This window comes from Astyanax mexicanus, chromosome 11, assembly GCF_023375975.1.
Source record: "Astyanax mexicanus isolate ESR-SI-001 chromosome 11, AstMex3_surface, whole genome shotgun sequence".
Classification (NCBI taxonomy): Eukaryota; Metazoa; Chordata; class Actinopteri; order Characiformes; family Acestrorhamphidae; genus Astyanax; species Astyanax mexicanus.
Window position 1 is genome coordinate 7,581,822 of NC_064418.1, and position 26,850 is coordinate 7,608,671.

Below are 26,850 nucleotides of genomic sequence, written 5' to 3' on the forward strand. Positions count from 1 at the left end.
TCCTATTCTAGTCCTATTCTATTGGCAGTATCTCTCTACAGGGACTAGATAAGCTTTGTGTGTGTGTACAAAAAGTATCTGAATGCATTTATTGGAACTGATGTCTACAAACATGTGGATATATATTATATATATATATATATATATATATATATATATATATATATATATATATATGTGTATATATATATATATATAGTGTTAATATAAATTACTATAGCATAAATAAGTGCAAACATAATATAAATTTGAGATTGAGATTATGCGTTAGGTTGTGTCTTAAAGTGCTATAAATGAATGGAATAGCTGTGAGGTTAGAGATTTAAACCCCAGTCTTTAAACGCCTTTAAACACTTTGTTTCGGTGTCGGTATTAGCATATTGCCATTAGTCTTTTTTCCTACGTGATGTTAAGCTGTCCGATTGTGTCGTCTAGGCACGAATCCATGTGCCAGGAGTAATGGCGGGTGTCAGCAGCTGTGTTTCCACCTGGGCAGCGGAAGAAGGACCTGCTCGTGCGCTCACGGCTACCTGGCGGAGGACGGATTCGCCTGCCAGAGATACGAGGGCTACCTGCTTTACTCAGAAAGGACTATCCTGAAAAGCATCCATCTCTCAGACGAGAGCGACCTCAACTCACCCCTCCAGCCCTTCGAGAACCCGGAGTTCTTCAAGAACGTCATCGCGCTCGCCTTCCACTACCAGCAGCACAGCTCGGACCATAACCGCATCTTCTTCAGCGACATCCATTACGGGAATATACAAATGATTAACGACGACTGGTCTGGACGACAGATCATCGTAGACAGTAAGTTCAGCGTTTCCTGTTTGTCTTCGTGCTTTGCGTGGTGAAGCTGAAGCTGAAACACGTTCTTGAGCTGACATTTAAAAAAATGTCCGCTAATTAGGTCACTTTGAATGTTGCTGTGCTGGTTAGATATGAAATTCTGGTTCCCCAGAGTCTCATAACTCTCATAATTCTCAGAGACGGAGGTTGAAGCTGGGGCTATACGGATGCACCGCGCATGCATTTGTTTTCATCATGATCTCGAGTTGTCAATGCAGTGATCCACATGTTTCTAAATGTTCTGCTACCAGACCCATTCCAGCCTTTTAGCAACCATTTGTGGAAAGCCATTTGCTGGAAACCTTAAGTAGCAGGAGGCGTGATGTATTGCTCGCTTCGACTGCATACTACACCCAGTAAGAGTGTTATAATGGCCACCTCCATTTGTCTTCAACTAAATGGGAGCAATTTAACTGTCAAAAATGATGTTTAAAACATTGCATCTCTCTCCTTCCTCGCACTATTGATGGATTAAAATCGCTTGTCTCATTTCCACCCTCCCCAAAACTGTAGGATAAATAAGGAGGGAAAGAGGGGTGATACATTTTAAGATCCTGCCTGTCATGGTTATAGATTTTTCTTTGTAATATAAACAGCCCTGAGCCTTTTGGTAGCAATCAATATCTGTATCTGATGGTAGCGCACAATGAAAAAGTTCAGCATCTAATGGCACTTTATTACCAATTATTGATGTGATGAGCAAAATGTGGCCTGCGTTCCCATTTGCATGCAAAGCAACTGTTTATGTAACGCCAGCGTGGAGGAGGTGGTCTGTACCGTGCACTCTAGAAGACACAGGTTTTCCAAAAAAGGAGGTTCTCATTAACCTTGAAAGATTCACACTGTTGTTTTCAGAAACAGCAGCTGTACAGCTAGTAATGATTCAAGGATTCAAGGAGATTTTATTGTCGTTCGCATCACATGTGGTACATGAGGTGGTACGTGTTTATTGCACTATAAGGCGCACTATCAATAAACATCTATTTTCTGGTTCATTTTATACATAAGGTCAGGTGCACCGGATTATAAGGCGCATTATAATGCGACTTTAGTGAGGAACAAGGGTGTCACCATGTTTTCCTTCTAATTCAGCAGGGTGAAACCTGTAAAGCTAAGCTAAGTGAACGAAACTGTTACATTTCAGACAAGTTAATCTACACAGATTTCTCTCCTGCTAAGATTGGGCGAGTAAAGCACTTCTGTTTATTTGCAGTAAGCTTAGATTTCAAGATTTCCACTAAAGCTGAAGCATTAGCATTATTGGCTAACCGCTAGTGCTAATGCTGCTCCAGCAGTGCTAGCCAGGGTAAACAGCAGGCTACAGGCTGATTATTTTCAGCTCTGGACGGCCAAAGGGCTAGTGCTTAGTGTGGTTAGCGGCTAATGCTTATAATGCTGGAGAATTAAACTGAAACTCCGGTATAACATAGCATACAAAAACAAACAAAAAATAACCAAGCTAAATACAGCTCAGAGAAAAATGAAAAGGCCACTTTAGTTTCTGAATCAGTTTCTCTGTTTTTGCTATTTATAGGTTTATGTTTGAGTAAAATGAACATTGATGTTTTATTCTATAAACTACAGACAACATTATTGTGATTTAGAGCATGTATTAGCAGACAATGAGAGTACCTGAAATAACAAAAAAGATGCAAAGCTTTCAGACCTCAAATAATACAAAGAAAACAAGTTCTTATTCATAAAGTTTTAAGAGTTCCAAATCAATATTTGGTGGAATAACTCTGGTTTTTAATCACAGTTTACTTGCATCTTGGCATGCTCTTCTCCACCAATCTTACACACTGCTTTTGGATAAGTTTATGCCTTTACTCTTGGTGCACAAATTCAAGCAGTTCAGTTTGGTTTGATGGCTTGTGATCATCCATCTTCCACTTAATTATATTCCAGAGTTTTTTTTATTTGGTGAAATCAAAGAAACTCTTCATTTTTAGGTGGTCTCTTATTTTTTTTTACAGAGCTGTATATATAGTAAATGAATCTGATACAGTATAATGGACAGTGAGTGCAGAAGGTGTATAAAGTGGTGGTGTTAATGCTATGGCTGATCAGACACAGTATACTGTGTACAAGTGTAAAGAACTGTAGAATAGTCAGGAAACCTATGCGAGACCCAGATCTGATTCTTCTCTATCTGATGTTCTGTTTTTGTCTATTGTCATGCTAGGCATGTAGCATTCTGGTAGAAGCAATTATCACTGTGTCATAAGAGCTTGATCAGTTGTTTAATTACTCTGTATTAAAATGCACATTAGGATTTTTAATATGTATTAAAAAAGAGAAAAAAAATCTGAATGGCGAAATAGGCAAATAGAAAACAAAGGCTCAAAACAATTAGCGGCTGAATGGCTTGTCCACATGCACCAAACAGTTAATTACTCAGCTGTGAGGACTATTGTGCTCTGTTCCCCAGTGTTCGCTAGTCGGCTGAGGCCAGGCCGGGCTGTGAGCGTTATATCACTCCGAGACAGACTCACCTACTTCAACACAATGCTGTAGTCAGTGTGTGTTATGTAATTCTGCACTTATATCTCTCTTAAATTGAAGAGCTCAGCTGGCTGCAGCAGCAGTATATCGACTACTTGAAATTAGCTGATGGAGAGCTACCCTGCTTTGATATTGTCTCCACCCCTGAGCTCAGCACACATCTCTGGAGATAAAAGACTCTCTCACACACACACACACACACACACACGTATACACACACACACACACACACACACACACACACACGCATATGCACATGGATTCACACAGTGAAAGAGAGAGAGAAAGGTGGGGTGGAGAGGAGAGGGAGTCTCATCATGTCATTGGAAGAGGGCAAAGATGTTAATCATCCATATTCCCTTAATTTAGCCACACATACCCTATTAATTACTCCCTGGCCTCTCCAACTATTTCCAGAGAACTACGCTGTCAGGCATGTTTTATTGTGAGCTGCTAATTAGTGATCGAGTTCTGTAGATAATTCTTAAAGTATTCATTTAAAATCTCTTAAAGGGACAGTTCATCATGTGCCAATTAAAAAGCAAAGTACTTGAATGCACTCCATTTCCTTTTATTATTTGGATCTTACTTGGGATTGCTTAGCTTTTAACGTGGAGGGTGTAATTTTAGAAGTACATGTTTGATGCAATAAGTTGACAAACTTAAAAAAAAAGCATTCAAATTATTAAGAAAGTCTTTTATTTATTCATTCTATGACTCCCCTCATCACTTTCAGTGACATTAGATGGGTGTCTTCTCCAAAACATGTGAAGTCAGCCATATGTTTTTTGTTTTTTGGCTTTTGTGTGGTTAAGGATTTTTTTATTTGTATTATTTAAAATCTCTTAAAGGGACAGTTCATCAATTGCCAATTAAAGCCAAAGTAACTCAATGCACTCAATTTACTTTTATTATTTGGATCTTACTTGGGGTTGCCTAGCTTTTAATGTGGAGGGTGTAATTTTAGCATTGCATGTTTGATCCAATATGTTTGTAAGAAATTACTTACAAAGGGTTTTAAGATAAATATTACAAATTATCTTAAATGCAATTCTCTCTTTCAGTTATTAAGAAAGTTTTGGATTTTTTCTTTGTTTATTTTACTCTATTTTCTCCCCAGTTTAGCTGAGCCAGTTAATCCACCCACACTCTTTTACTCCCTTCATCACTTATAGTCACCTGCAGTGATATTAGATGGGTGCCTCCTCCAAAACATGTGAAGTCAGTCATACTTCGTTTTTAGACTCTAGATTTAGAGTTTAGATTAGATTTGTGGGGTTTATAAAACATGTATTTATTTTGATTTAAAATATCTTAATTTTCCAAATATTTGGATATTACTCACAGTAAGATTGCTTAGCTTTTATTGTGGAGGGTGTAATTTTAACAGTGTTTGGTTGGTCCAATAAGCTAACAGCTTTTGTAAGAAAGCTTTCGTAAGACGTTACTTACAAAGGATCTTAAGATAAACATTAAAAATGATCTTAAATGCAATTCTTCCCAAGAAATAGTAGTTCTCATTTTAGGCCCAATCCCATTACCCCTACCCCTTCTTTTCAAATGTAACCTAAGCTGCTGGTTACCCTAGATAACTTTAGGGTATTGTATGTCTTCAGAAAGGGGGGAAGAAATGAATTATTATTGTCCATTTCCTCCATGATCAGGAGCTGAAATTACCTTTGATTAACTTTTATTTTATTTTATTTTTCTGTTCCGCCTTAAATGCTGCAGCCCCTGCTGTCTGTTGCATCATTTAAGGTGGAACAGAAAAGTTAGTTAGTTAGCCAGCAAGCTACTGAGACAAACTACTAGCAATCTTTTTTATGTTTGTATTTTTTTTAATTCGGCTATAAAACATTGAAACTACACATTAAAATATGGAAATATAGAGCTATTTGTCACTTTTAACAAGAAAAATACTTACATTTGTGGGTTTCTTTGGTCGCTTGTTTTGCCATCTTACCAGTGATTCCAAAAAACATCGGTTTGAAGTGTGCCTCTGAAAAATCTGTTTGAAGGACTAACAAACCCTACTTTTATTTTTAATGGATATTACTTAAGATTTCTTAGCTTTTAATGAAGAGTGTGCAATTTGAGCAGTGCATGTTTGATCCAGAGTGGAGACAAATGATCCACTCTTATACACATAGTCTATAGTTTGATAGAGTATTTAAATTATATATGTTAATGGAGTCTATCTGTCTTCTCTTCCTGCAGATGTTGGTTCAGTAGAGGGTCTGGCGTACCACCGTGCCTGGGACACAATCTACTGGACCAGCTCCACCACGTCCAGCATCAGCAGACACACAGTGGACCAGAGCAGACACAGAGCCTTCAACAGACAGGCTGTAGTGACCATGTCTGAAGATGACCATCCACATGTCCTTGCCCTGGATGAGTGTCAAAAGTCAGTGATGAATTATTTGCAACATATGTACACCTAACTGTTTCTATAGCTCTATAGCTCACAGGTGTTGCTTTTTGTGTTCATCCAGCAGCTGGTTTGGCTAATCAGTGCTTCGTTAGGTTAAATGAAGTTGGCTGGTGTTGAAAATGAGTGATTTTGTGTGCTGGCTGGTGGTGTCCAGGAGAAATCTGGAACTGGACTTTGTTCTTTAGACTAGAAATTTACAAGATACAAACTATATTTCAGTAGAATTTTACAAAATCACCATTCCCCCCAGTCCCATTTCCACACTCAGGCTTGCCAGGTATAGAGCACAACAGCACACAAGCACAAGCTGAAACTGGTGATCACTGAGCTTTAGTAAAACTCTATCCAGTGTTTGGAAACATTTATTATTTATTTATTGATTGTTCCTAAATTAGAATTTATGACACGTGTTTCATTGTATTGTACAGACTCTTGTGTTATACTCTTATACTATATATTGTAGTGATATATTCTGCATTTACAATCACAAATACACTAATTAGATAAGTCGTAGTGTAGTTATCATGCCATTACTTGTGCACATGCCACATATAATGTGTAATATGTAATGTGTTCTTTGCTATTATACTGCAGCTCAAAAAAAATTTAATATTGTTGAAAAGTTACTTTATTTCAGTAATTGGTACCAATTGGTACTTTTGGCAACAGTGGGCAGTGGACACTTCATGCTTCCCTCTGCTGGCAACTTTTATGGAGATGCAGATTTCATTTTCCAGCAGGACTTGGCACACTGCCCACACTGCCAAAAGTGCCAATCGGTCTTGTGTAATATTTTAATTTTCTGAGACACTGATTTTTGGGATTTCATTGGTTGCAAGCCATAATCTTAAACAAAAAAACACTTAAAATACATCATAGTTTCATATTTTGAGCTGAATTACTGATATAAAGTAACTTTTCAATGGTATTCAAATGTTTAGAGATGCATTAATATATGTTTTCCATGTGTTAAAATAAGCATATAATGTTGTGTATTAAATCAAAAACCTTAAAAAGGTGAGTCTGAGCATTTACATAAGACTGATTTTATGTGACACATACAAGAAAAAGGAAACTTAAGTGTCATTAAAGATGTTCTTGCTTGTTATACTGATTGTTTTACCACAAGCTCTTGAATGCTCTTGATGGTGCTTCTGTAAAGACCTCAAGGGCCACGCAATCAAGCAGCGGTCACAAAACATGACGTGTGTGTGTGTGTATGGAAGCACGGGCAGATACTGGGGAGTTCTGCACTAAATGAATTAGTCATTAGCTGCTCCGTTGGGGAGACACATTCTGCCAGTCCTGGAGCTCACAAATTGCATCAGTTCTCCTCGTAATGCTCTTTTTTTTTTCTTTCCAGTTTTACTCCTCATAATATAAAAAGCTTTTTTCTTTTCCCATATCTGGAAAGTGGTACTGAATTAAAATGGATTGATTTCACTCACACAGTGAACGTAAAGTGTGTTTGGAGGAGGAGGGAGAGAGAGAGGGAAATTAATTGGGTTGACCTCTTTACATGATTAGGGCACTCTTCTGAATGTGTGTTATGGGCTGTATTTTCTCCACTGGTTCAACAATGGATGGATAAATAATGGAATAATGACTGCAGATGTGCACCCTGTAGCCAGTAGTAGTAGCAGTCGTAGTAGTATTGAGGAAGACTCAAGACTGGTTGAGAATCTCACTGGTATTCAGTGGATGTGTTGACCCTGAGTTCACTGACTAAATTAAACTCTCGACCTCTGAGAGAATGTCCTCAGTTGGTAATTTGGCACGTTTTCAGATGAACCACAGACTGCTGTTAATTAGACCCTAACCTGCAATGATTAATTGGCTCACAGCTCCATGTGTTAACGGCTAATTTTCTATTAGTTTGTGGAAGTTGCACTAGTCTAATAGGCTGTTTGGGAAGAAGGCTGTAGAAACACTAAGGTTCTTTGTATATTCGCCGTTCTGAGGGAATTAAATATTAGATATTAGATCTCCCCATGCTTTCTCATACGCTTTGTAAAACCACCGAGAAAATGAAGCTATCACAGGCCTAATTATTGATTTCACATCTACAAAATATATTAATCTAATTATTAGAGCTGATGTGGCTTTGATGCTTTGTGTCTCTGTTCATATCCGCAGCCTAATGTTCTGGACTAACTGGAACGAGCAGCGCCCGAGTATCATGCGCTCCACTCTGGCCGGGAACAATATCAAAGTCGTCATTAGCACGGACGTGTTCACTCCTAATGGACTCACTATTGACCACAAAGCGGAGAAGCTCTACTTTTCTGACGGGAGCCTGGGCAAAATCGAGCGCTGTGAATACGACGGCTCCAACAGGCATGTGAGTAGGACTGTCTTTCTGTTCTTCAGCCTCTAAACCTCGCTTTTTTTTTACATTTCCTTTGTACATCAGATCATTATTACATTTTGAAAAGAAAAAAAGAAAAACTCTTCCGTTTGTTTGTTCAAGATTCAAGATTTAAAGAGTTTATTGTCATGTACACAGTAAAAAACAAGTTTCCTCGTACAATGAAATTCTTTCTTTGCTCCTCGCCAAGTATACCACATAAAGATAAAAGTAGAAAATAGTAGTAGTATTTAGTAGTAACTAAATATAAATATTAAATTGGTGTTAAATTTACATCCAGGATGGAAATATATACATTAAAACTGTGATGTTGTAACACCCTAGCCTGTGTCTGTCCCTGTTTTCTGTCTCTCTGTATCATGTGCCCTGTGTTTGTTTACCTTCTGTCTGTTCTCTAGTTCCTGTCCCATGTGCTCTTGTTTGTGGTCATTTGTAGCCCGCCCCAGTGTTCGTCTGTGTCATTACGTTACCTGTTGTCACCTGTGTCAGTAGTAGCTCCGCCCCCTCGTTACCTTGTCGTCAGGTGTTTCCTGTTTGTCCGTGTCTTTATATAGTCCTCTTGTTCCTGTAATGTTTATCCGGTGTTGTACGTTTTTCGTCAGTTCATGTGTGCCATGTTTCTTAGTTTATACGTTATCCTTGTTTCCTTGTATTGTTCAGTTTTTGTTTATTTAAATAAATATTTGTAATTGAGTCCGCCTCACGTCCTCCCTGCTCCTGCACACGTGACAGATGTGTTATGTGTCACGGGGGGATGAGACGGAAGGCGGACGTTTGAGCGGGTAAGACATACTTTATTAAATAACAAATAAACAAGTAAACAAAACAGGGGATTAACGAATATAAATATGTGCATAAACAAACAGGGAAAACCAACACAGAGCTAAGCTAAACAGATAAGAACAAAACAAGGTTAGGGAATATATACAACGGATAAATACGTAAATATATACAAAATAAACAAAGAAACAAACAGGTGAAAAACGTGACTAGAAATAAACAAGAACGAGTAAATACAGAAACATGAAATAAACAGACGTGACGTGGCGTGGCAAAACAATAGCAAATAGCGTGATGAGACAAACAAACGTGGGAAGGTGCAAAGACCGACAGCAAACGTAGATTAACAGGTACTATTTATACTAAACATGAAACAATGAACACCTGGAGAGACAGGTAACGAGGGGCGGAGCTACAAATTAGACACACGTGATGGAAAAGTACTAGAGAAACACACTAGGAAACGGGGAAAACACAGGAAAACATAGCGAGGGCGTAACATTATGGATATTATTTATTATTATTTATTATTTATGGATATTATTTATTTAAGTAAGTACATCAAGTTATCTACAGCAGTGGAATATGAAAAAAGTGCAACAATTACGACATTTTTGCAGTAAAGTTTGTTTTGCGTTTGCTTGTTGATTAAATATTCAAGTGTATATTGTGTTTTTTTTTTTTTGCTGACTGTAGGATACTAAGCATGCACTAATCCAACAAAGTGAATAGATACAGTATAAATATAATAACTAATACTGTCCTGATCAAAGGGCCTTCACTTTTAAAACGTTTAAAAGGTGCTTCTAAAGGTTCATTGAGTGATGCCATGGTAGAAGCATTGTTGATTTTATTAAAGAACAATAAGCCTCATTTTCTAAAATCTTTCTACGAAATTTCCTAAAAAGCTCTAATAAAAAAAGTCCAGGCCATATTCATGACGTTTTATACACTGCAGAACTGTTCTGAACTCTGAACTGCATTAATGGGTGTTAATTAGGGATTTTTCTTAAAAAAAAAAAAAAAAAAACTGTTGTTAAAGAACCCCAAAGATTTACTGAGCCAATGAAGCTGATTAAAAATCTCTAATAATAGAAATATTGTCATAAAAGATTGCAATCTTTAGTCAAGTATGTTCTAGTGAGTTTTATATGTTATCTTATGGCCTGTAAACTTTGGTGTGTAAAAAGAGCATCATTTTTGTATTATCTTGATAATACAAACAAATATTTGCATTTAACATATATTCATATACTACTACTTTTTGTCTAAATTCAGCAGGAACCTTTAGAATACTTTTTTTTCTAGTAGTGGTACAAAAATCGATAAAATATTGTGTGTTGCTGATAAAAATGGACAAGTACAAATTCATTAGTAAATAAATAACATCTTGCACATATTGTACCTAAAATTACACGTATATGCAAAGTTTTTAATGAACTACTTGTACATTTTTAAAGTTTTCTATTTTCTTTATTTATTTTCTATTTTTCTTTCTTTATTTATTTATTATATATATTTATTTTACTTATTCTACTCTGTGTTGTTAATATTGTTCTCTGCATACTAGTGGGAACTTGCACATAGGTTTTTTCACTCACATGTACACCTGTACTCTTTGATGTATCAGTAAATTTGAATTGATTTGATTTGATTTAATTTGAATTCTACTAATGAAGTGTGGAGCTACTTTGAATTAGGTAATGGTGTAAAAATAGTGATTTCTTTGCATGGGCAGCAATTTGCCCCTATCATTAGCATTGTAATCCTGTTGGAAGCATCGGCTAAAAACGCTTTAAAATGCTGTATATAAATAAAAACTAGTTCTCATCATCATGTTTTTTTTATTATACCCCAAGTCCATTTCACACTAGTGTTCTCCTTTAAAATTGTTATATACATTTTGAATCACTTTAAGAATTCATTTATCTGCTGTACACTTTTTTTTTTTTTTTGGCGTGAATCTATTCCTTCTTCCATTTTCATGAGGATTTTTAGGTACACAGGCTTCCCTCTGGCTTTATATTGTGGGTTGCTTTTTTTTATTAGTTTTAGTGAAGCTAAAAGGTCAAGAAATAGAGATGATGGTGTCTTAATGACCAGACTAAGGATTGCACACTGCTCGTTAACATTCAGTTAAATCGCTGATCCGTTGACTGTGCCCAAAACCGTATTCATTGTGGTTAATTATTCCTTTCTAAAAAGCGGAAAGCGAGGAAGTTCTCAGCTGTGGCGAGCGGCGTGTGCGCGGTCCTTCTGGCTGAGCCTGCAAAAGCCTGCAGGCGGTGGAGTAATCCTCCCCGCAGCGATTTCACTCGGCTTCAGATTTCAATTTGTGCTTGGCATGACCTCTGTAAGTCGGGTCCTCAGCCCACCTCAATTAGTTACACATGAGTTGGCCTGGCCAGGTCATACCACTCAAGTGTCTTACCCTTCAGCCCCCGTCCCCCCCCACCCTCAAGGCACCCTTCCAAAGCCTGCAGCTGCTAATGAAGGCTTACTTTAAGACCCCTACAGAACCAACCTGTCAGCCAGCCAATTAAAATGTGAAAAATTAAGCAAAACTGATTGTCAACACAGCTGTGGGATACCAGCACTGCACCAGGAACCGGACCCCCGTCGTGAGCGGAGGGCACATGGTGCTGACACTTAAGCGTGAACCCTTAGGCGCAGAGAGCACGGCTAATCTCGCTCAGATCACTGAACAGCTAGCTTATACTCTTTTACTCCACATGCTGCTGTTTTTACACCTTATTGGATGGCTAACACTGAAACAGCAGCCTTTTCACTTGATTCCACTGTAAATAGACTCAAACAACTTGTCCGTAGGGTTGTGCCGAAGTTTACCAAATAAGAGCATAGACTTATCACACTTATGGTGTTTTAAATTACTTATTTAAATTATTATTTTAATTACTTTATTAATGTATTATTAATTATTAACAAAGGAGCTCTGTTTCCAGAGACCACAAATAACCTAAGGACACTATTTTAGTCGTCAAGCTTGAACCATGCTGCTTGGTTTAGGGCATGTCGTGTCTTTGCTATCATAATGACGAGAAAAGTATGCCTTGTGCGGTTCAAAACATGCTACAGGCATGTACTGACTCTCTTAATTAATCATCGGTGTGTTTTGGATGTAGCGTGCAATAAACCCATCAGTATGGCATTAGCCATTCCCTTTATGAGTCAGGTGCGCTCTGACTTTGGCGGATTGCTATTCTAACAGTGTAGCTACCTGGATGTGCCATTCTCTCTTGTGCATTCTGTTTATTGTTGATGTGAAAGTTTGCAAAGCCCCCAACAGGCATCTGCTATGTGTTTGTGCACGGCAACGTATCCAGGTGTGTGGAACAAGCAGAAGTGTACGCATGTGGGGGATGCGCCTGTGGTGGTGACAGTTCACTGTCAAGATAGCAATGAGCATCTGACTGTTGATGTCTGTCTAGGTTGTAATCAGTCAGATAGCAATACACCGGAAATGAACTTGAACACACCACACCCATCTTTTAGCACCATTGCTATTTAAAGACTCAGGCACAAGATGTGAAAATAGACTGTTTGAGGGGTGTAAGAAAGCGATGAGCATCACGACAGGCCTTGCACATAATGTACGATAGGGTCCAATGCATTTCCTAAATATTTAACATCATATTGTTTAAAAAAATGCTTTTTTTTATTTCTTATTTTTTTTAAGAAAGACCATTTGTGTTGGAAAAAAATACCTTAATATTCTTCAATGGAAATCAATGTAAAAAGATTCATTTTAGGTCATTTTAAAACAAGTCTGTTGGTCCATTCATAACAGAAGTCATGAAAGTAAATATATATATATTTTTTTTCTTATGGAATCAAAGGGTAATCGATGTGGAGTGAACAACTGTTAGGTTAAATTTAGTTAAAAGAAAGAAAAAGAGAATAAAAGTAGTTTTTTTTTATACGATGCATATTTAATCTGCATATTTAATACCTGAATACAGCAGTCAGAGCTAAAATTTAACAGGAGCAGCTCATATTTTAACCCATGGTTTTGTGTGGTTCCACTCAGGAGCGTAAACAGGATGTGGGTAAACACGTGTCTGGGTATTGTAGTTAACTGAAGACAGCTTTTGACAACTCATGTATTACATAAACAGATATAATTGGTGTTGGAGTGGAAGTCTTGCACCCCCAAATTTAATTTCTAGCCAATATGCTCCATCAAAAACCATCTGGCACACTCCCCATCTTCCGTCCTCTGATCGCCAGTTGTTGTTTGCTCAAGCTGGGCTCTTTTAATCAACACCTGTCCTATTAATCCCGCCTTGGTGACAGGGCTAATGTGATCACGGCTACAAGCGTGTTCCTGTTAATGGCTGAGGCTGCGGAGCCGCGGGACATCCTCCTGCCCCCGGCCCGGGAACTCCCACAAGGAATGCGCGTGATGCATATCTGTGTCCGCCGCCATGACACCTGCATTAACACTCGCAGGCATCTGGGCTAAACTGGCTGCTGGGGGATTACGTACAGTACACGTCCTCTACCCACACATTAGTTTTAGCCTCCTCAAACACACTTTCCTCCAGCCTTCAGTGTGGGCTTTTTCTGTACTGCTCTGTTCTGCTCATTTCTGTTCTGCTCAATTCAAACCAACAGGAGCCCTTCCTTACATATTATTTATAGGACACAGTTTGCCGTGATTAATCATGAGAAATCAAAACGATCAAAGACATGTTTAGTAAGTATTTTCAAGAATGGTTCACTTTTAAAACAGGTGACCATTTATGGAAAAGTCAAGAACATCAATGCAAAATATAAAAAAGAAAGAAAAAAGAAAGCAGTGTCCTTAAGATTCAATATCAGCTGTAAGAGAGAGAGAGAGAGAGAGAGAGAGAGAGAGAGAGAGAAGAGAGAGAGAAGAGAGAGGGAGAGAAACAAGAGAGAGATATAAGCGAAGAGAGAGAAAGAGAGAGATAGAAGAGAGGGAGAGAGAAAAGAGGGAGAGAAACTAGAGAGTGATAGGAAAGCAAGAGAAAGACAGAGAGACAGAAGAGAAAGGGAGAGAGAAAAGAGAGGGAGAGAAACTAGAGAGAGAGATAAGTGAAGAGAGAGAAAGATAGAGAGAGAAGAGAGAGGGAGAGAGAAGAGAGATGGAGAGAAACTAGAGAGAGATAGGAAAGAGAGAGAAAGAAATAGATAGAAGAGAGAGGCATAGAGAAGAGAGAGGGAAAGAAACTAGAGAGTGATAGGAAAGCAAGAGAAAGACAGAGAGACAGAAGAGAGAGGAGAGGGAGAGAAACTAGAGAGAGATAGGAAAGAGAGATAAAGAAAGAGAGAGGGAGAGAAAAGAGAGAGGGAAATAAACTAGAGAGAGATAAGTGAAGAGAGAGAAGAGAGGGAGAGAGAAGAGAGAGGGAGCGAGAAAAGAGAGGGAGAGAAACTAGAGAGAGATAGGAAAGAGAGAGAAAGAAAGAGAGAGAAGAGAGGGAGAGAGAAGAGAGAGGGAGCGAGAAAAGAGAGGGAGAGAAACTAGATTGAGATAGGTAAAGAGAGAGAGATATGAGAGAGAGATGGAGAGAGAAGGAAGGGATAAAAGAAAGAGATCATTGTTTTAAATAAAAAGTAATTACTTTCTGAACACTGTTTACATTACATGCTTAAAAAACCTAACTATATGTTTATGCTTTGTAAAAAAAACATGGAGATCAGGTAAATTGGACACTAAATTGCCCCCAAAAAATGGGATACTCTTAAAATTCACCTGGTGGTGAGTGAGAGTGTGCTGCAGGCAATTGGCTGTTTCTTCTCACCGGTGTGTGTTGATGAGTGTCAATTGTAAATGACTGTGTGTATAATTCGGCCAAGTGCAGCTGCTTTATCTGTTAGCATCATGGCTCCAACCCTGCTAAGCCCAGCTGTTAGCATCAAAGCTTGTAGATAACCTGCCCCAAAACGGCTGAGCCTGACTGCTGTGCCTGTTAGCATTGTGGCTACAATCCTGCCAATTCCAGTTGCTGTGTCTGTTAGCATCATGACTTCAACCCTGCTAAGCCCAGCTGTTAGCACTGTAGCTTGTAGCTTACCTGCCTCAAAACTACTGAGCCTGACTGTTGTTCCTGTTAGCATCATGACTTCAACCCTGCTAAGCCCAGCTGTAAGCATTGTAGCTTGTAGCTTATCTGCTTCAAAACTACTGAGCCTGACTGTTGTTCCTGTTAGCATCATGACTTTAACCCTGCTAAGCCCAGCTGTTAGCATTGTAGCTTGTAGCTAACCTGCTCCAAAACTGCTGAGCCTGACTGCTGTGTCTGTTAGCATCATGATTTTAACCCTGCTAAGCCTAGCTGTTAGCATTGTAGCTTGTAGCTAACCTGCTCCAAAACTACTGAGCCTGACTGCTGTGCATGTTAGCATTGTGTCTACAACCCTGCTAATTCCAGCTGCTGTGTCTGTTAGCATCACGATTTCAACCCTGCCAATTCCAGCTGCTGTGTCTGTTAGCATCACGACTTCAACCCTGCCAATCCCAGCTGCTGTGTCTGTTAGCATCATGGCTCCAACCCTGCTAAGCCCAGCTGTTAGCATTGTAGCTTGTAGCTTACCTGCTCAAAACTACTGAGCCTGACTGTTGTTCCTGTTAGCATATTGACTTTAACACTGCTAAGCCCAGCTGTTAGCATTGTAGCTTGTAGCTAACCTGCTCCAAAACTGTTGAGCCTGACTGCTGTGTCTGTTAGCATCATGACTTTAACCCTGCTAAGCCCAGCTGTTAGCATTGTAGCTTGTAGCTAACCTGCTCCAAAACTACTGAGCCTGACTGTTGTGTCTGTTAGCATTATAACTTTAACCCTGCCAAGCCCAGCTGCTGTGTCTGTTAGCATCATGACTTCAACCCTGCTAAGCCCAGCTGTTAGCATTGTAGCTTGTAGCTTACCTGCTCAAAACTACTGAGCCTGACTGTTGTTCCTGTTAGCATATTGACTTTAACACTGCTAAGCCCAGCTGTTAGCATTGTAGCTTGTAGCTAAGCTGTTCCAAAATTACTGAGCCTGACTACTGTTACTGTTAGCATTTTGGCTTCAACCCTGCCAAGCCCAGCTGCTTTTTATGACTCCAACGGTTCTAAGATTTTTAGCATTGTGGCTAAAATACTCCAAAGTGGAGTGTGGGCCTGGCGCTGCTCCAGAATCAAATCCTAAAGTAAAAACACTGTAAATTTAAACTGTGAAGGAAATAATTCAGAATGGGTTTTGTATTAGGACTATAGATGTATACATTACTTTATTTACTGTAAATTTGCACACTCTACACTCCTCTTATTCCTCTTATATCAGTAATATGGTTCTTCTATAGTCAGCTCAAAAAAATATTGTAGCTTGTTTTTTTTAAGTATGTAAAGTATAAAATATGGTTTGATGTGGCCCTGATATGCATCCACAAAGCACGGTACCGTAATTGTCCCATATTTCCAATATTGTGTTATAAACAATTACAGTAAAATCGCACCCCAGTAAATGTTTTGGCAGGAAAAAGCTAGTGATATTTATTACTGCACTGGCGGTCAAAACCTGTAAACTGAGCATTCATTACAGGAAGCAGAGTGAGTGAATATATTGTGGAAGCACCAAAGCGCATTCAGTGCTCTGTCTTTTTACATGTGTTCTCTGAGTCTCTGAGTCTCTTCATCGCTTAATTACAGGTTACTGTAAGATCAGGCCCAGGAGGGCTTCAGCCTACGGCTGAGGTGCAGTTAGAAACTCATACTGCCTTATACAAAGAAGAATTAGTTCAAGCAGCTAAACCCAGTGCAATACACTGATTTTATTTTTAAATAAAGATAAAATAAAGAGCTCTGGTGTTGGATGAAAATTCATTTGCTGTTGATATGTTGAGTTTAGATATCAGAATCGATATCCATACAATAAGAATACTATTCACAGCAGCATTTGACTGATACCCTTTAACCTGATCGATATAGGTTTTAAGCCATTTTATATAGGTTGGTTGTAGAGTGCAGAGTTAGGAGTCTAGCCCAAGGACTTTTAATGGTCTATACAGCACAGCAAATACACAGAAACAAATGATGCATTAAATTTACTTAAAATACTTAAAATAATTTTACTTATATTATCATTCCTGAAATGTAAATATTTTTTAGTTAAAACACATATATTACACTGTCTTAACATATGGATGGCATGTAATACATTCTTTTTAGGTCTGTTTACAAAATAAACAAATATTTTAACAGGAATTATAATATATTATATATCATAAATTATTTGAGTAATATTGTTTAAGTACTCATCATTTTTTTTTCAATCTAGTGCATTTTGGACTAAATAAACGACCTGTGAGTTAATTAACTTTAATTAACTGATTTTAAGTGTTTATGTGTGACCACTGAATAGACTTTATTGTAAAGAGGAGTAAAGATAAGAGCTATACTTAACAGTTCTCATTATATCACAGAAGAAGTGCATCTTTTCTATTGGCTCTCCTGGCTTCAATTAGTAGTATAGTGTATAGCCAATGAAAAGAACACTGTTCTTAATGTTTAATTTGGGTGTGAGTGTATATTTTAATTAATTAATTTATTTTTTGTATAATATGATGTGTATGATTTTGATAATACTTGTAATAAAGCAGTTATAAGACAAATTTCAGAGAATTCTGTCGATAAAAGTGTATTGTATTGTATAGTGTTACTGTCTAGTCTTGCACCACCTTGGCTATTCAGTTAATACTTTGAAAAAGGTGTTATGTGATTGAGAGTAGGTCAGTTTTTATTAGTCATATTTTGTATTAGTCACTCAAGATCAGTGTATCAGAGTCAGTTTATGCATTTCATGGCCAAATCAGTCCAAGCTGTTCTCAGCCAGCATGTAGTCATATTTTACAGCAAAGAAAGTGGTAGGGACACTGCACATCAGTAGTTATTATGCAAACAAATGATGACAGGAGCCAATAGGAAGACGTACTTTTTATGTAATGTACTAAGAAATGTTAGGTAGACATGAGCTTAATTTTTTTATTTGTCTCAGCTCTTTAATTTAGGTAATATTCAGTAAAAATATGGGGTGAAATTATCAAAACAAAGTGAGTGCAAATTGTTGCTTTAAATTGCAACAGCAGTAAAGGTAAATCAACGCCGATAGAGAAAAATAAACCACACTTCTTAACAGCTTGCAAATAAAGCTAAAAAACAATACCAAAGAGACCCATGCACTCAAGCTGTCGTCTAATTTAGAGAATAAATCAAAGAAATCTATTATTTTTACACATATCTTCCCAACTCCAGATTATCCAGTTCTAGGAATCTGCTATGTGATGAGCCTGCCTGACCTGGGGATCAAACCCTAGCCTAAAACTAAGTAAAAAAAATAAGAAAATGTTATTTAGAGTTGTTAAAAGTTGAAGTATTATTTAAAGCTGTAAAGAAAGAACAATATAAAAAGTGAAGGCGAGCAGAAAGGGCATAAACTGAGACGATGAGTGTAATAACTTTAAAGGGCAGTGATGAGTAATATTGGTTTGTTTGAGCTTGAGATGTGTCTGTTTTTTTTTTTTTTAGTTTTTTTTTTTTTTTGCTGGAAGTTCTTTATCTTTGCTATCTGCTGCTGTCTAGACATTTGAAATGCTTTATAGGAGACTTTAAAATTGAAGGGATCTGTAATGGTTTAATAAGTAGCATGCCTTATTTTAATGGTGACAGTTTTAAACAAATGATAAATACAGAAATAAAACGAATTATTATAACTTATTCATTGTGCCTTTCTTAGAAATCACACCAAAGCTTGTTACTTAAGTGTTGTTACTCTATAGTCCCTAGCACTCTAGTGCACAGACAGTGCTAGGCAGGCATAATTAACTGTAGCCTTAGTAAACATTAATTTCATTTCATTTCATTTCATTGCATTTATATGCTTAGCATCTTCTCACTCCCATAGATCTGGCCCTGATCCTCTTCACTGCTTCATTCCAGGTCATTGTAAGATCAGGCCTTGGGACGTTTTTTGGCCTGGCTATTCATGGAAACTACGTCTTCTGGTCGGACTGGGCACGGCGGGCTGTGCTCCGAGCCAACAAGTTCACGGGTGGAGACACCAAAGTGCTGCGAGCTGACATACCCCATCAGCCAATGGGCATTATCGCTGTGGCTAAGGACACCAATAACTGTAAGTATCCACTGTGTCCAAACCTGTGCTGTTTAGCTGGGAATTTAGCGTGCAATAAATGGGCATTAATTCAGTGACTTTGTGATTTTAGCTCCACGGCTTCCATCTGGCCACAGTGTAAACCCATACCTTGCTTGAACTCTGATTTGAGTCTGTTTTACATGACATTGGATAGTTCTACAAAATACTCAACTATTTTGAGTTAGTTAAACATTTGTGGGCACATATACTGTACTATTCAAACTGAGATCTCAACTGAGTTGAACCAACTTATAATAACTGAGTTTAGTCTGTTGCCATTGGCAGCTTCTTCTCCATTGGCTTCTGTCACAATCTGTTTGCATACTGGGTGTGTCCAACAGTTTCTGACTGACATTCACCAGCATCAGTGTGTAGTGATTCCCCCTGGGCTACCTTAGAAATAAATCAACTTCCCCTTTAGTTGTAATTTTAACTTGATGTTTTAATTCATGCTAACTCAAGTTTTCATTCCATATTACTTAAAAAAATGAGCAAACCGGCTGCCTTAAAAAAGTTAAGAAGTAAACTCAACTTATCTGGTCTTGAGGTATAGCAAAAAAAAAAAAAAAAAAAAAAAAAGTTAAATCAACTTCCCCTTTAGTTGTAATAACTTGTTCATGTTCTAAGTTATGCTAACTTAAGTTTTCATTACCCATTACTTAACCTTTTTAAGGCAACCGGTTTTCGCATTTTTTTTAAGTAAATTCAACTTATCCAGGCGGGAACACTTTATGATAACTTTCATTAATATAACATTAACTAATGATTAATAACTGTTATTTTTCACATTTTAAGAAACTAAAAAGTTGCTATCACATTTGTAAATACTAATGAACGCATTGGCAGCATGAACTGCAATTGATAAACATTTGCTCGGTTTAAAATTCTTATTTACTAGCAATTTATTAATGTTCAAATTCTGATGAGCTAATGATTTGCTAACATTTTTAATATAAATATCCATGCTGATAAATAAGAGTCATGTGTGAGCATTTGTTAAAATTCTAATTGATGAACTGATGTACTACTGCTTTGTTTATATCTACTGATCATTAGTTAAAACTATATTAATAATAGTTATTATACAGTGTTACCATCCGGGCTAACAGTGTACTATCCATCCACTAGTGTAGGCTCCTTAGATCTGGTAGCAACAGTGGGAATGATGAATTACTGTGTGTGTGTTTTTTTTTTTTTTTTTTCTTTTGCTGGAAAGGAAACTTAAGCGGGAGATGTAATTAATAAAAAAAAAAAAAGCAGCATCCTTGAGTTGCGAAAGGACGCCTCTGAACTGTCGCAAATGTGAAAAGTAGGACGTTGGGAAATGGGTTTAAGAGGCTCCCGGCGGCCGGGGTTTGCGAGCCTGCTGCGAGGGACTGTTCGCTCCTCATTTATTTCATCATAGCAAATGATTGCAGCTGACTGCCATCGAACATGCCTGCCAAGGGAAAAGTAGCAGTCATCAATGCTGCGGCTGTTAATAGACAGGTTACCGACGGGCTGCTATTTTTAAAAGCTGTGTCTGTGCATGTGTATGTGTGTGTGTGTGTGTGTGTGGGGGGGGGGGGGGGGATGTTTGTGTGTTGATTTTAAGTGCTGCAGTTTTTGTTCCATCCTGCGAATCATCTCAGACATTCCTTTATTATTATTATTATTTTTTTCTATTATTATGTGCAGGATTTGCTGTAATAAGACGAGAGGCCGACCGTGGTGTTAAAACTCATTTCCATAATCATGCAGTCATTGTGCAGTGAATTATTGATGCAGCAATCATAGGTACTGTAGTGGTGGTGGTGGTGATGGTGGTGGTGGTGGTGGTGTTGGGAGGGGGGTGGGGGGGGAGTGTTGGAAGTTCAGCCCACAGAGTTTCAGCTGCCATAAGTCCTTACTGTGATAGCGCTCGTTCGTTATTCCTGTGAGAGAGAGAGAGAGAGAGAGAACAGGAAGAGGATAGCAGGCAGTGCAGGAATGTAGCACAATAAAAGAGACTTATTAATTTCTACCTGGTATTTTTTTTCCCCCCATTTTCTCAGGGTTGCCTTGACCTTAAACATATGTATTCCAGGCATTCTTGGTTAGTTTTTTTTTGTATTGTTTTTTTCAGCACGCCATTGCCGGTAATGACTTTATCTCTTATTTCAGGCAAACGTCTGGCCCCATTTTCAGCCAAATATCAGTCCTGACGTATTTAACATAAACAAAAATAAATGCAGTGGCCTTCAAGTATAAAAGGCCGTCTGCCGGCAGCTCGGCCGGAGTTATCTTCATTCTGTTTTCTACGGAAATGTCAGAGTGCGTCTCTGTCGCTTTGCGCCGGCCGCGGTGATGCGCAGGTAAGCTGACGACCTCCTGCTTGTGCTTTTTTCCCAGGCGAGTTGTCCCTGTGCAGGGTGCTGAACGGAGGCTGCGGTGACCTGTGCCTCCTGACACCAGATGGCACGGTCAACTGCAGCTGCCGCGGAGAACGGGTCCTGCTGGACGACAACAGATGTGTTTGTAAGTCTTCTGCGCTTCCATATAAACTCACCCTTTACGCAGTGCTGCTCTGTAGTCAAACATTCTTAAAATACCACACAGCAAAATTGACAATGTCAAATTAACAATGTATGAGATAACATATGGTCCCACTCACTATAGTGTTAAAATAACTCACAATAACCACAAGAGTTAAAATTTTAGAGTTAATTCAACATCGTATGGAATCATATATTAACCCTATCTACAGGGGTTGGACAATGAAACTGAAACACCTGTCATTTTAGTGTGGGAGGTTTCATGGCTAAACTGGAGCAGCCTGGTGGCCAATCTTTATTAATTGCACATTATTGCACCAGTAAGAGCAGAGTGTGAAGGTTCAATTAGCAGGGTAAGAGTACATACCAGAGTTAAAAAGAGGACAATTTGTTGGTGCACATCTTGCTGGCGCATCTGTGACCAAGACAGCAAGTCTTTGTAATTTAATGTATCAAGAGACACGGTATCCAGGGTAATGTCAGCATACCACCATAAGAAGGACGAACCACATCCAACAGGATTAACTGTGGACGCTGTAAGAGGAAGCTGTCTGAAAGGAATGTTCGGGTGCTAACCCGGATTGTATCCAAAAAACATAAAACCACAGCTGATCAAATCACGGCAGAATTCAATGTGCACCTCAACTCTCCTGTTTCCACCAGAACTGTCCGTTGAGACAATAAATTATTGTGGTCTAAAACCAGGTGTTTCCGTTTTCATTGTTCAACCCCTGTACATCTCATCAATGTTAATATTTTAAGTTAAGTTAATTCAACACTGTAGGTTTGTAAAACAGGGTAAAACAACAATTGTTGATTCAATTGTTTAATTAAAGTTTTTTAAGTTGGTTTGAATTTATTTTTGTGTATTTTCTGACTTTCTGACCCAAAAAAAACTATATACCAGAGTGCCTATAAAACATTATAAAATGTGAGCTATACCACAGAATAAATGATATTTTTATACTATCAAAGCTTTATTTAGAACAATAGATACCATCAAAAACTGCCAAAAAAGCAGTGATTCTCCCATGACATCTCCAATAACTCTTGGATGGAGACCCTTATCCACCATCCAACCCAACAACACCAAGAGGGTGAATATAACGCTCCATCAGGGGAACCACCACAACTAAGCTAAACCACACACCCCCACAACAACACACACAGCATAATCAAGAGGCGGAGCCTGTTAGAGTTGAATTTTAACCCTGAATAATACACCAACACCAACTCTGTGGATTGCTTATCACTGAGGCTTGTTGAAAAAAAAAAAACTCCCAGAGAGTTAAAACATATTTACACTTTCATTTTAACACCGTGGATTTTACTGTGCAGTTTCCGTCTGTCCGCCCACGTTTTTGTCTTGAGTGCATTTTCCAGCATTAAGCACTTGTCTCGTCCGTTTAATATCTACAGTAATGTAATACTGTACTTTTTATTTCCTACAGTATAAAACGAGGAGGTGTTCTGCGTCGATGCGTGTCACTTCTAATAACGTCTGCTTTCTCTCTCACATTATACATTTATTCTTTTTCCTGCTGAGGAGGAACTGCATTGTACATGAGCCTTCTATCTTCTATCGCCGCATGAATATTTGATGAACCCTCATTTACTGTACCTACTGCTGAACAAAATATCATCTAATCTGTAATGCAGCGGAGGTGGGCATAATAAAAAGCAATTCATTACAGTAATGTAATTGCTTCTGCCTGTAATTAATAGTTAAGTGTAAAAAACATACAACACATTTGTGCTTAACATTAAGTATAGATACAGATACAGATATGGACAGAGCCTTATGTATTAATATTCTGCATTCATTTCCTCCATATTTAAATGTGCATCTTTCTCAGAATGTGGACTTAATGGTGTAGGACTATTGTAAATCTTGGGGGCAGTGTGGCCAATAAATCTTGTGAAATACAATTACCGTCATAACTACCACCATATGGACTCAGTGGAGAAAATCTCTGGTAGGGAAAAAAAGGATGTATACAACTCTGGAAAAAAATGAGAGAGTACTTTAAAAAAAATGATTCGTTTCTTTAAATTGTACCAAATTGAAAACCTCTCTGAAATATAATCAAGAGGAAGATGGATGATCACAAGCCTTCAAAACTTCAAGCTGAACTGTGGAGTGAGTAGCATAAATTCATCCAAAAGCAGTGTGTAAGACTGGTGGAGGAAAACATGATGCCAAGATGCATGATGAAAACTGTGATTAAAATCCAGAGTTATTGTTGTTATTTCAGCCATTTCTCATTTTATGCAAATAAATGCTCTAAATTATTATTATTATTTTTTTTTGGAATTTGGAAGATATTTGCTGTTCGTAGTTTATAGAATAAAACAAAGATGTTCATTTTACTCAGACATATACCTATAGGGGGCGCCGAGGGGTCAAGCGGTCGCAGGTTCGAACCCCTGCTCATGCAGCTTTGCTATCAAGCTGCTGGCGCTCAGAGGAAGCAAAATTGGCCCTGCTCCCTCCGGGTGGGTAGATGGCACTCTCTCCCCACATCACTCCTACTGTGATGTCTGCAGACGTCTGTATCGAAACCGAGCTGCTGCGCTGTCCTCCAAGCGCGCTGTGATGCTGCTCGGCAATGCCGAGGTGGCTGACTTCACATGTATCGGAGAAACAATGTGTTAGTAGTCTTCACCCGCCTGGTGTGTTGGGGCATCACTAGTGATAGGGGGAGTCCTAATGAGTGGGTTGGGTAATTGGCCGTGTAAATTGGGGAGAAAATAGGAAAAATTAGAAATAAAATAATAATAAAAAAAAAAACATATACCTATAAATAGCCAAATCAGAGAAACTGATTCAGTCTCCAGACTCCAGAGCTATATGTGTATACAGTATGAGGGTCAGATGAAGAAGACTAACTCCACTGCTGTTTCTTTTTTCTGCTTCTGTAGCTGAGAATTCCTCCTGCAGCGTCCACACCGAGTTTGAGTGTGGAAACGGCGAGTGCATCGACTACCAGCTGACTTGCGATGGGATCGCTCACTGCAAAGACAAGTCGGATGAGAAAATGCAATACTGTGGTAAGTGAGTGATCCCGGCCCTTCGGCGTTTCCGTGCGCTTCTACATCGTGAACAGATTTGAGCTCTGTTCTCCAGAGCAGAAGCTTAATAACAATGAGCGCGGGATTTCAGCGGCCGTTACAGCCGGAGCGAATGGGAGTAAAACAGATGGAGGAAACGATGGACTGTGTCTAAAGGTTGTGTTTATTTCACACGGTAAAAGATTACTTTCTCTATTTGAGTCTTGCTTATTGTATTGCTAGACAACAGGAGCTGCAGAAAGGGGTATAGACCTTGCTACAACAGGCGGTGTGTGGCCAATCATCGATTCTGTGACGGAATAGACGACTGCGGAGACAACTCAGACGAGTCTTATTGTAGCAGTGAGTACGAGGTTCAATATCTGCTTGTGTATTAGTATCAATTCTGTAATTGTTTTCAGGTGCGCTGTTTTCACAGCTCACGAGGATAGTTATTTATTCTGTAATTGAAATGAGTATTGGAAAACGAATTCTTTACCATATTTATTTAGCTTACTTTTGAGGCTTGTTTATATTACGCCCGCAGAGCGATTTCTGCTTCAATTCATAAGGTGCTTATGAGCGTAATAGAAAAGAGCAGGTTGTCAGAAATGAATTTCTTTGCTTATCAAACCAATAGCCCCGCACATCCTTCGCTATAGTCACAGGTCCCAGTGCATTAGTTCCCTCTCCCGCTGGAAAGAAAGACCCTTCTCAGTGTAAATGAAGTATTTCTATTCCAGATGTCACATGTGCCGCCTCTGAGTCATCGTGCCAGGATGGAACTTGCATACCAATCTCCTCCTGGTGCAACCAGGTCATCGACTGCGCTGATGCCTCTGATGAAAAGAACTGCAGTAAGGAAACACTGTTCGAGGACCTGTATGAGCAATTAATACTGACATACTTTTTATTAGAAATGTGGAAGTTAATAGCAGTTTATCATTTCTGATAACAGTGTAATAGTGTAATACTAGTGCACAGTGGTATGGCATTTTTTTTGTATGGTAGCACTAAGCTAGTTTATGCATTATTAGAATTGTTAAATTAAACAAATACAGTTGAATCCTGTATCATCAACATTAAAGGTCCCAGAGAAAACATTTTTTAAGTGTAAACTCAATGTAACTAGGCAGAAAAAATAAAAAATGCTCAGATGCAGTTTAAGAAACCCATTTACAAGCCTGTTGTTTTAGAGATCAGAAAGAGATACTCTGATTTTTCACTAAAGGAAGGCTCTCGGGAGAATCTGCTTGTTTGATGTGATGTCTCACTTAGCTTAGCTAAAACACAGGACCTCAGCCCATCTGCAACATCTGCATTTCCTGTTTCCATTTTATTCCTGGTCTTGTGATATATCGCTAGCCTTGATTCCATATTCTTTCAAAGCAGCCGTTGGATTAAGCCTTTGAAGGCTTTCACTAGCGGCCTAGATAGACGTTAAATTTAGGAATTCTTAAAATAAGTCACGACTGTTGTGTAACAGTTTTGGGATTTTGGAATCAGCTCATATTCTAGTCCTTGTTTGATTTTGTTGGATGGTCTTTTAAAGGATAATGAATAAACAGGGTATTTGTACTATTACACTTTTTTTTTCGGAATGGGAAAACAGGTCTAGGTTTAATACTACTCTACTAGTATTCTACAAAGTACTGCTCCAAAATTAGGGACTCTTAATTAGCTAGGGGTACAGTCAGCTGTAATGCCAATATCAGGCTCATAATAATAATAATAATATTTTCCTAGTTATTCTATGAATATTCAAGGGTTGGACAATGAAACTGAAACACTTGTCATTTTAGTGTGGGAGGTTTCATGGCTAAATTGGAGCAGCCTGGTGGCCAATCTTCATTAATTACACATTATTGCACCAGTAAGAGCGTGAAGAGTGTGAAGGTTCAATTAGCAGGGTAAGAGCACAGTTTTGCTCAAAATATCGCAATGCACAGAACATTATGGGAGAGTTCAAAAGAGGACAAATTGTTGGTGCACGTCTTGCTGGCGCATCTGTGACCGAGACAGCAAGTCTTTGTGATGTATCAAGAGCCAGGGTATCCAGGATAATGTCCACATCCAACAGGATTAACTGTGGACACTGTAAGAGGAAACTGTCTGACAGGGATGTTCGGGTGCTAACCCAGATTGTAGATTATTGTCTAAAACCAGGTGTTTCAG

At 38.5% G+C, this 26,850-nt stretch overlaps 1 protein-coding gene across 5 annotated transcripts in view; it reads left to right on the plus strand.

Annotated features, from left to right (window-relative positions):
• The window catches only part of lrp1bb (low density lipoprotein receptor-related protein 1Bb), a 503,881-nt gene that overhangs the window by 352,414 nt on the left and 124,617 nt on the right, over nt 1–26,850 (plus strand). For all 5 annotated transcript variants that reach the window (XR_007441266.1, XM_049485229.1, XM_049485230.1 and 2 more), the window contains 8 exons: nt 436–807; nt 5,569–5,758; nt 7,922–8,126; nt 18,898–19,090; nt 21,482–21,607; nt 24,547–24,675; nt 24,919–25,038; nt 25,419–25,532. Coding sequence is in view for 4 of the 5 variants with exons in the window: in XM_049485229.1 (XP_049341186.1) it covers nt 436–807; nt 5,569–5,758; nt 7,922–8,126; nt 18,898–19,090; nt 21,482–21,607; nt 24,547–24,675; nt 24,919–25,038; nt 25,419–25,532 (1,449 nt within the window). In the remaining variant the exon portion in view is untranslated. The remainder of the gene's footprint in view (nt 1–435; nt 808–5,568; nt 5,759–7,921; nt 8,127–18,897; nt 19,091–21,481; nt 21,608–24,546; nt 24,676–24,918; nt 25,039–25,418; nt 25,533–26,850) is intronic.